At 53.6% G+C, this 9,924-nt stretch overlaps 1 protein-coding gene across 1 annotated transcript; it reads left to right on the plus strand.

The window, feature by feature from the left end:
• The first annotated feature begins 160 nt into the window (after window positions 1–160).
• On the plus strand, window positions 161–7,442 carry FOXRED1 (FAD dependent oxidoreductase domain containing 1). Its single transcript, XM_007082706.3, is given in 12 exon segments — window positions 161–266; window positions 2,197–2,286; window positions 2,289–2,416; window positions 3,120–3,230; window positions 3,502–3,620; window positions 4,775–4,869; window positions 5,148–5,249; window positions 5,604–5,680; window positions 5,866–6,026; window positions 6,137–6,266; window positions 6,488–6,592; window positions 6,816–7,442. Coding segments are annotated over 12 exon segments (1,458 nt in total). The 5' UTR covers window positions 161–181; the 3' UTR covers window positions 7,071–7,442.
• The last annotated feature ends 2,482 nt before the right edge of the window (window positions 7,443–9,924 follow it).

A 9,924-nucleotide genomic window follows, 5' to 3' on the forward strand; every position in this document is an offset into this window, starting at 1 on the left:
CTCAGAGAGGACGGCCTACAGCGCGGAGGGGCGTGGCCCTCAGGACCCGCTGGCCAATGGGCGCGCTCGTCTGAACGGCCTGCGGCGCGGAGAAATGACGGCAGGGTGGGGCTGGCGTCTGGAGGTGGGGGGGGGGGGGGGGGGGGGGGGGTCTCCCAGAGGGCCTGGGCTCTGAGTGGTCATGCTTCGCAGGACGTTGCTTTTGGGCTTGTGCCGGGGCCCCTTGGGCCGGGGTCTAGGCACACACAGAGGAGGCTCTATTCTGGGTAAAGTTGAGGGCCGCGGAGGGTATCGTGGTTCTTGGATGGCCCCAAGCTCCAGCTCTGTGACCTTCCGGACTCAGGACCCGGCCCACGATGTAAAGACAGTGGGTCGGCTGGGAGGAGGGGGTAAGCTTTCCTGCCGGAGCTTGTAAAGGCTGGGCTTCCCAGGACGCCCCTCTCAGGTGACAAATTCCAGATCGTTCTATGCCTCAGCTTACCACCAGCATAACAGAGAGCCAGGTTGATTGGTTGCAGAGCTAGTTGTGCCTTAAAGTCCTGCTCACGTGCAGGATGCTGCACTTAGCGTGTGGCTGTTAAGGAGGGAAGAGAAAGAAGGTTCAGTGTGCGGCCTGGAGGTGCCTGGAGTGCAGCTGGAGAGGGAAGACTTCAATAGACCAGTTCAAGACTGGATAGAATCCAACTTGGACAAATGCCCTGCACTGCTAGTCCCGAAGCTAGTGTAACTGGAGAAGTACAGTAAGCAGATGGGAACTGAGATCAGCCTTGATGGATATCGTTTACTGGCTCAGGGAAGGTGTGTGTTCCAGGTTGCGGAGAACCCAGCGAAAATTAGAAGTATTGGTTTTGTGCAAGAAGCTAACAAAAGCCACGTAGGTAGAGAGCAGAGATAGGAAACGTAGTGTGGATGGGTGAGGTAAGCCTAGATCAAAGAAAGATTCCAACATTGCCGAGAAGAGTTTGAATTTTGTATTGGAGTTGGTGAGACGACTTGGAGACTTGTGTGTTAGGTGTGAAAGATGAAAGGACTCATTGACTCAAGGCACTGATGGCGTACCAGGTTCTGTGCTAGGCTGGAGACTCATTGGTGAAGAAGGTAGGCATAGTACCATATGAAGCAATGACACTTAAACTCAAAATTGCAGATGTGTTGCATGAGGTAATGAGACCGTGTGACAGGAGATTCTGACAGTCCACGGAGTCAGGAAAGACCCTGAGAAAAATGAGAACTGAGCTGAAAGCGAAAAGAAGCAAGGAGTTAACCAGGCAAAGAAGCGGACACGGTTTCAAAGTCGAGAGAACACCTGTGTAGATTCCCTGCCACCATCGAGGTGTCGAAGGGGGCGGAGTGGGGGAGTGGGAGAGAAAAAGGTAAACCAGAGCCAGAGTGTGCTGTGCCTCATCCATGTTGAAGATTTTGGACTTTTATTCTTAGAGTAACGGAAAACCACTGGAAGGTTTTAAGCAGGAGAGTATGTGATTGAATTAGTGCTTAGAAAATATTCTAGCTGTGATGCAAAAGAGTCAGGTGGTAAGAGGAGGATTAGTGGGAACAGTAAGGCTTTTGCGTTAGTCCAGGTGAGAGGTCATGGTAGTTCGGGCTAAGGTGGTGGTGGCGGAGATGGGGAGGAAAGGGGGACAGATTGGAGAGATCTTTAGGAGGCAAAGACATCAGGACTTGACAATAGGACATGAATGTAGCTTTGTCGGTGGTGACGGATATCCAGGATAAGGTGCCACTCAGAGGTATCATGCTTCAGAGGACACTGCCGCTTGGAGTGTGCCAGGACCTATTGGTCGAGGAGCCTGGAACCCTCCTCTCCGAGAGGAGAGGGAAATGCAGTTGAATATATGAGCCTGTGATTCAAGGGAAAGAGCAGTCTGCACAGGAGATAAGTACGCGTAAGTCACCTGGCCTAGGGAGAGAGTATAGATTGTTCTTTTTGAGAAGTTGAATCTTGCAGTGCTGGGCATGATGCGTGAGAAGGGAAGAGAGCCTGATGGCACACAGACCACATGGTGAAGCCGTGGAATACTGCTGGGTGCAGGCTGACCTTATGAGAGGGGATGACCGTGGGAACAGCCAGCTCAGTGTCCGTTTCTGTTTAGCCAACCTTCTCCTGTGCCCATCCTCTAACCCCCTACCACCTGTAAAGAAAATGTATGGCCTTCTGACCATAACTGCGTCCCACAGACCGAGATGGAAAGATGTCCGAGATCAAGAAGAAGATCCAGTCAATCCTTCCCGGTGGGGACTGGAATCCACTGTACGACACCAGCCACCTGCCCCTGAGAGCTCAGATGTGGTGATTGTGGGGGGTGGGGTGCTTGGCCTGTCCGTGGCCTATTGGCTGAAGAAGTTGGAGAAGCCACGAGGTGCCATTCGAGTGCTGGTGGTGGAACGGGACCACACGGTGAGGTGTGGGGTAGGGCAGTGTCATGACTGGGGCACAGACTCCTGTTTTATTAAGGGCCAAGGGGAGGGGAAGGGAGGAAAGACTTCGATCTTTGGAGGTCTAAAGGGCAGGGACTGTACTTTGACTCTTGTTGAGAAACAGTCCTGGGTTCTTCCTTCAAATTAGAGACTTTGGCCATAGAGTTTTTGCTTTTAAAAGCACATTTCACAATGTCAGATCTTTTGGGCGCCCACAGGTCCGTCTGAGAGCCTGCATTCCGACTGGAATCAACACAAACAGCTATCCCCTCCCCCTTCCAGGTTCCTTTACTTCTGAGTTTTTGCACTTTAGTTCCGATTAGCCATTGAGAGTTAGCCACGAATCTTACTAGTTTGGTCATATTCCTCTATTTTCCAATTAGTAGATGAAGTGTTAATCTACTGCCCTTGGACTTCAAGGCCATTACCGTTTTGTGCCACAGTGCCCAGCCCTTTTAGATGACTAGCTCTCTCTGCTCTGCACATCTGCTAAGAAGGATTTTAATAATTGTTGTCCTCTTTGGGTGCTGGTTAACTTGCATACAGGTTTATCCACCTCAACTCCTCTTAGATTATAAACGTGCAAGTAGGACCCCCCATTACCCCTAGGGGCTTCCGTTCCAGTATTCTGCTCCCAGGTGACAGGGTACTGGTCTCCCTCAGTTACTTTTGTCTTTCCACAGTATTCCCGGGCCTCCACTGTGCTTTCCGTGGGCGGGATTCGTCAGCAGTTCTCGGTGCCTGAGAACGTCCAGCTCTCCCTCTTTTCAATTGACTTTCTACGGAACATCAATGTATGTGCAAAGAGATTTGGGGACTGGGGTGGTGAGCACTCCTTTAGCCCAGAGAGAGGAGCAGCCCAGGTGGCCAGGGGGATCAGGGAGCGGAAGCAGTTCGGGCCACTAGGAGTTGGAACCACCAGTTTTCTCCCCAGTGGTGGTACCCAGAGGCGGGCTTCTCTGAGCCCTGGGAGCTATTGGTGAGGAGGCCAGGAAAGCTCTCCCTCCCTCCCTCCTTTAAATCAGCTTCTCTAAAGAACTTTTTTTTTTCTTTGCACACACACAGGAGTACCTGGCTGTAGCTGATGACCCTCCCCTGGACATCCAGTTCAACCCATCAGGTTATCTCTTGCTGGCTTCAGAAAAGGGTGCTGCCATCATGGAGAACAACGTGAAGGTGCAGAGGTGGGTGGGGTGCCTGGCACGACCACCCGTCTGCTGCTCAGCTGTGTACATGTAGCAAGCTCCGACACCAAGTTAGGAACTGAGAAACCCGGTGGGGTGGGGATGGGGAGGGGGGTTGATGACACAGGTCCCTGCTGTGTAGGAGCTCTGACAGGAGTCTGTCAGGAAGCACAGACACATGCAGACCTCCAGTACCCTGTGCTAAGTGCTCAAACATGGATACAGACAACACACTGCTGCGGTGGTTCCTAAATCGGCCAGATCACAAAAACCACCCGGGAAATCCCAGACCTAATAAGCCAGAGCCTCTAGGGAAGGGCCCAGGAATCTGCAGACTTTTCCTACAAGGGCCAGATAGTACACATTTTAGGCTTTGGGGGCCATATGGACTCTGCTGCTGTCATTCAGCTTTGTAGTTGAAACAGAAGCAGCCAGGGACAAGATATAGGCAAAAATAGAAATGAATCAGTGTGACTCAGGTACAAAAATGCAGCAGGCTGGTTTGGGCAAGCCCTCTCCTAAATGAGTCTTGTGATCGGTCAGGAGCATGTGTCTATAACAGTCTTGCGGGTCTTACTAGGGACATTGGGTAATGTCCCAGATGCAGTAGTTATTCATTTAGTCACCAAGACATCCCCATTTCACATGTGGGTAAACTGAGGCACGAGGTAGCTAGCAAGTGGTGGCACTGGGATTTGAACCAGGCAGTCGGGCTTGCAAGTGTGTTGTTTTAGGATCTGCGTTGCTGCCTTTCGAGGACAGTGTCCCATAGGAGATAATTGTGCTAGTGAGCAGGACTGTACTAGAAGGTAGACAGGAAGGTCATTTCAGGCAGAAGGGAAGAAGACAAGCGGAAGGGACACAGTGGTCTGCCCTGTTGTGAAAGGATACAGGATAGTTAGGGGATGTCAGGGAGTTTAGTGTGGTCAAAGGGATACCAGGGGGTAGGAAAGGAAAGAGGGGTCAGCTGAAGAGCCATGACTAGGACGCTTGGCCTTTACACGTTCAACAGGGAGGAAAACTTGGGGGTTTGGGGCAGAGAAGTTACATGAATGAATCGGAATCCCCACTTGTGGAGTCGGGGTCCATACTTCGCCTGCTCTGCACAGTCCTCGCCTCTGACACACAGGCACACAGTCGTGCATTTCTCTCAGGCAGGAAGGAGCCAAAGTTTGCCTGATGTCTCCTGAGCAGCTTCGGAACAAATTTCCCTGGATAAACACAGAGGGCGTGGCTTTGGCATCTTATGGTAAAACATGCTTGCAGAGGGGATCAGGGGTTGAGGGGCGCCTCAACGTTGGAAGTCTCAGCACCCTGTAACCCGCCTCTAGAACCAGTGCTTCCCCCGGGCCAGCAGAGCCTCCCTCAGCCCCTGCTAGCTCTCTGTCCTTCCACAGGATTTCACTCTGGTACACTTGGTCAACGTGAACCTTCCCTGGCTTCCCTAAAGAGGAGTTGGGGGCACAGGAAATCCAACAGGAGAGGAGGGTCCTAATCCCACCTCCTGAGTCCTCTTTCTTATCACAGGCATGGAGCACGAAGGTTGGTTTGACCCCTGGTGTCTGCTCCAGGGGCTTCGGCGAAAGGTCCAGTCCATGGGGGTCCTCTTCTGCCACGGAGAGGTGACACGTGAGTCTGAGGCCCCGTGCCCACTGCTCCTTTCCTCTGCCAGCTGGGGCACAGGCCTAGATGGGGTCTTATCTTCACTCACGGGCTAAGCAAGGGTTGGTGGGGAATAGGGTTCTCCCTGCGGCCTGGTCCTGAGCATCCTGACTCCAGCTCCTAAGTAGGCTTTCTCAGGACTCGTGTTGCACGTGAAGGTTTCAGCTTGCTCCCATTTTGCATGCAGTCAAGGTCATCTTGGTTACCCCATATCTGTTTGCGGGAAAGCTCCGGTCTTCCAGGTTGCTTTCCTAATGAAGTGCACGGAATCCCAGTCTCGTCTTCTTCAGGCCTCAGGCGCTTCTTTTCTCTTTCCTGCAGGTTTCATGTCTTCGTCTAACCTCATGAAGACTGCAAGTGGGGAAGAAGTGAATTTGAAAAGGATCCACGAAGTTCATGTAAGTTGCCAGCCTGTGCATCTTCCTTACCAAAGTGCAAGGGTGGAAAAGGTAACGGCTGTCATTTTGGTCTTTCTCTACCCACTTCCAGTCTGGGTAAATTAAGGCTCGGGAAGAAATGTACCTCTCACAGGGCCCGGTATGTGGGCCAGGCCCTCCTTCCCCTCCCCTTCTGGTGCCTTCAGGTGAAGATAGACCAAAGCCTGGAGTACCAGCCCGTGGAATGTGCCATAGTGATCAACGCAGCAGGGGCCTGGTCTGGCCAGGTTGCAGAGCTGGCTGGCATTGGGAAGGGGCCACCTGGCACCCTCCAGGGCACCAAGCTACCTGTGGAGCTGAGAAAAAGGTAACTTCCCTCAGGGCAGCTGAGGAGGTTGGTGAGAGAGGGAAAGAAGCAATGTAAGAGTTTGGTAAATGTGCTGGGAAGGGGATTTCCTAACCTGCTGGTTGTGGCAGGTACGTGTACTTGTGGCACTGCCCCCAGGGACCAGGCCTGGAGACCCCATTCGTTATAGACCCCAGTGGAACCTATTTCCGCCGAGAAGGATTAGGCCATAACTACCTGGGTGGCTGTAGCCCCACTGAGGTAAGCTAAGCGGGGTTGGGGTGCTGGGCAGGGGACATAGGCCACTGTCATCGAAGAGTCAGGCTCTTTGGACGGCCCAGCGCTCTCACTGACGTTGAGCCTCCTATGGGTTTGAACTGGGATCTTTTCTCCCCATCCCCTCCTACTGAGGGGCTCAGTGAGGTCTGGGTCAGCCCTTGTGTCCCAGGCAACATAAGCCATGTCCCCACCTCTCACCGTAGGAGGAGGAACCGGATCCAGGGAACCTGGAGGTGGACCATGATTTCTTCCAGGACAGGGTGTGGCCCCCTTTGGCCCAGAGGGTACCGGCTTTTGAAACTCTGAAGGTAACAGGAGACCCATGAGCCTGGAGCACCCGGGTCGGCTTGGAAAGCTTGTCCACTGCCACTCGCCCTCTGCCTCACAACTGCTAAGGACTCTTGGTCTAGGGACCCATCCCACTGACCCCTCGGTAGCTGGGAGAGGGTGCCGCGTCTGTCCCCAGAGCAGGAGTGAGGGTGGCACGTGTCGGCACCTTCCCAGGCACGCCCGTGTCTTGTACACCCGCAGGTTCGGAGCGCTTGGGCCGGCTATTACGACTACAACACCTTTGACCAGAATGGCGTGGTGGGTCCTCACCCACTGGTCATCAACATGTATTTTGCCACGGGCTTCAGCGGCCACGGGCTCCAACAGGCCCCTGCCGTGGGGCGAGCTGTGGCGGAGATGGTGCTGGAGGGCCACTTCCAGACCATCAACCTGAGCTCCTTCCTCTTCAGCCGCTTTTACTCGGGAGAGAAGGTCCAGGAGCACAACATCATCTGAGCCTGTAAGCTCTTCGCTGGGCCCTGCCGCTCTGTCCGCCCCCCGTGGCCTCCCTACACTCTCCTGTCCCCACAGGGCTGGGTGGGCAGGCCGACTACGGGCTGTGAGGCCCAGACCAACAGAGAGTGTTGGAGGGGGAGACCCCAGGACTGACGGCCCGGGCTGAGGCCACCTGCCAAGGCAGTGCAGCCGGACAGAATACCTGAGCATGTGGCCCAAGACTGCCTTCTTCCTGGTACTGAGCCAGCAAGATCACCTATGCCCCTCTTGGCAGGCTACCCCGGAGCCCGGGCAGGGAGCCTTCCAGGGCGGCTGGTGCAGAATTAGTGACCGTTTACCTACTCATCAATCAATAAATGTTATTACTCTTTCCACTCAGTCTTCTGCCCCTTCTCCTTTGACCTCATAGCAGTTGCTTCTGAAGCACCGGTAGCCTTTGGTACCAGGCCGCACGGCCTTCTCCTCCCGGCAGCATTCTCCCATCCTAGGTGTAGGCAGCTTGTTGGCAAACTAGTGCCTTCCCTTCCTGAGTTGCTGCAGAGGGAAGGGATGGTTCATTCCTTTATTCAGCATTTATTCGGCTCCAACTCTCGGCCAGGCCCAGGGCTACATATCAGAGATCTACCACCAGGCGGGGCATCCTCTGCATCCTCACTGGAGCGTTCTTATCTGTGCCCGCCCCGCAGCCCAGAGCATACAGAGTGCAGTCCCTGCGGTGCCAGGAAGAAGCGCAGGTCACAGACACCTCATCTCAGCTGTGTCTCCACAGAGCTACCCCGGGGAAGCCGACCTCTGAGCTGAACCTATAGGATGAGCGGTTGAACACAGTGAAGGCACAGCAGGGACCGGGGGTGGGGTGGGGACCGCAGGCTGTGGGGAAGATTGTATACAAATGCCCAGGGCCAAGACTTCACAGGATTCGAGGGAGGATAAGTGATGTCTTGGCTAGATCATGGAGTGAAGAGGGGTAGTAAGGAGTAGGGCAGGGTCAGGGGCTGAAGAGCCAGGTGTGGAGCTCAGGCTGTATTCCGTGGGCTTTCCGTAGGGAAGTGACATGCTCAGATTTTCCTTTTTTTTTTTTTTTTGAGTTTATTTTTTTATTTTGAGAGAGAGGGAGAAAGTATGCACATGAGTAGGGAAGGGGTAGAGGGGCAGAGAGGAAGAGACAAAGAGAATCCCAAGCAGGCTCTGCACTGACAGTTCAGGAACCGTGAGATCATGTCCAGAACTGAAATCATGAGTCAGCAGTTTCACCAACTGAGCCACTCGGGCGCCGCAGATTTTCCTTTCAGAAAAATCACTCTGACTGCCTTGTGGAGAACAGATTGTGGTATCAAAGCAGGAGGCCAGATGGGAGGCTTTGCTGCAGTCCATGTGGCAGAAACAACAGTGCCCACGCTGTCATGGCAAGAAGCTTGTATATCCAAAGAGGTGACGGTAGTAACAAGAAACGGGGTCAAGCATGACACTCAGGCATCTGGCTTGGACAACTAGATGTATATCTTGCTTTCGTTGAGGTGAGGGATGCCAGGGAGGAGCCGTGTGGGGGACAAAATGAAGCAGTTTGAGACCTGTTGAGTCAAAGGTGCCTGGTAGAGACGTCTGATGAGGAGTTGAGTTTATTGTCATGGCACTCGGGATGATCCGGGCTGCGAACACCATGGAAGAGAAGGGCATCACCCCCACGAGGGGAGAAGAGTAGGGAACCAAGGGGGACACTGGACACTGACGTTTAAGGGATGAACCAAAGGAGAGGAAGCTGAAGAGGTGGCCAGAGAGGCAGGAAAAAAGCCAGGAGCATGAGGTATCACGGGAACCTAGAAGGAATGGGCGATGATACCCGCGCACGTGCACTGGCTGGATCGGTACCAAGTAGGTCAGTGGGGACCCGAGGGAGAGCAGTTCTGGGAAGAAGGTGGGGTTTGAGGTGACAGTTGTCCAGAAGGGAGAAGCGAGTGGGAGCAGAAATATCTAGGAAAGTGTTCATTCCCCCTGAAAAGCGGCCTTTGGGGAGAAGAAGGAAACACAAGAGATGGACGTGACTGATTATCGGTTGTGTAAGGGAGGGAGGCCAGGGGAGATGCCAGTGAGGTAACAGGAGGAGCCCCTGTGGGGGTGGGGGTGGGGGACAGCCAGGACTGATCAGGTGAGCAAAAGAGGAAGAGCCACCAGTGCTGAAAGACCGGAAGGAACTTGGCCAGGGGCACAAGGCAGTGACAACTCAGGCCAACCCCAACATCTGTGTTAACCCTGTAAGCAAGCCTTGTCAGGTGCCTGATATTCACTCCCCCTTCCTTCGGTACAAATACCCCCATCTATGCGTCAGAAGGAAAATGGGCTTCATCTGGCTCCTCACCCCAAAGCGACATCAAGATGACAAATACTGTACTTATTTATTAAGAACACATTGATGAATCCTCCATACTTCCACAGGTCTTTTTTTTTTTAATTTTTTTAAACGTTTATTTATTATTGAGAGAGCATGAGCAGGGGAGGGGCAGAGAGAGGAGGAGACAGATTCTGAGGCAGGCTCCAGGCTCTGAGCTGTCAGCACAGAGCCCGACGTGGGGCTCGGACTCACAAACTGCGAGATCATGACCTGAGTCGAAGTCGGAGGCTTAGCCGCCTGAGCCACCCAGGCGCCCCCACAGGTCTTTTTAAAGTTTATTTTGAGAGGGAGGGAGAGAGTGTGAGCAGGGGAGGGGCAGAGAGAGAGGGAGAGAGATCCACAGGGCTTTATTCAAGCTTGTGGGAGAGCATTCATTGCATCTATCAAACCGTAAGAGAGCTGGGGCCCAAGACTTCTTCACCTGTGTCCCAACACCGAGCTGTCCGTGCCTCCTGGAGTAACTCT

The sequence above is a fragment of the Panthera tigris genome, chromosome D1 (assembly GCF_018350195.1).
Source record: "Panthera tigris isolate Pti1 chromosome D1, P.tigris_Pti1_mat1.1, whole genome shotgun sequence".
In the NCBI taxonomy this organism is placed as follows: Eukaryota; Metazoa; Chordata; class Mammalia; order Carnivora; family Felidae; genus Panthera; species Panthera tigris.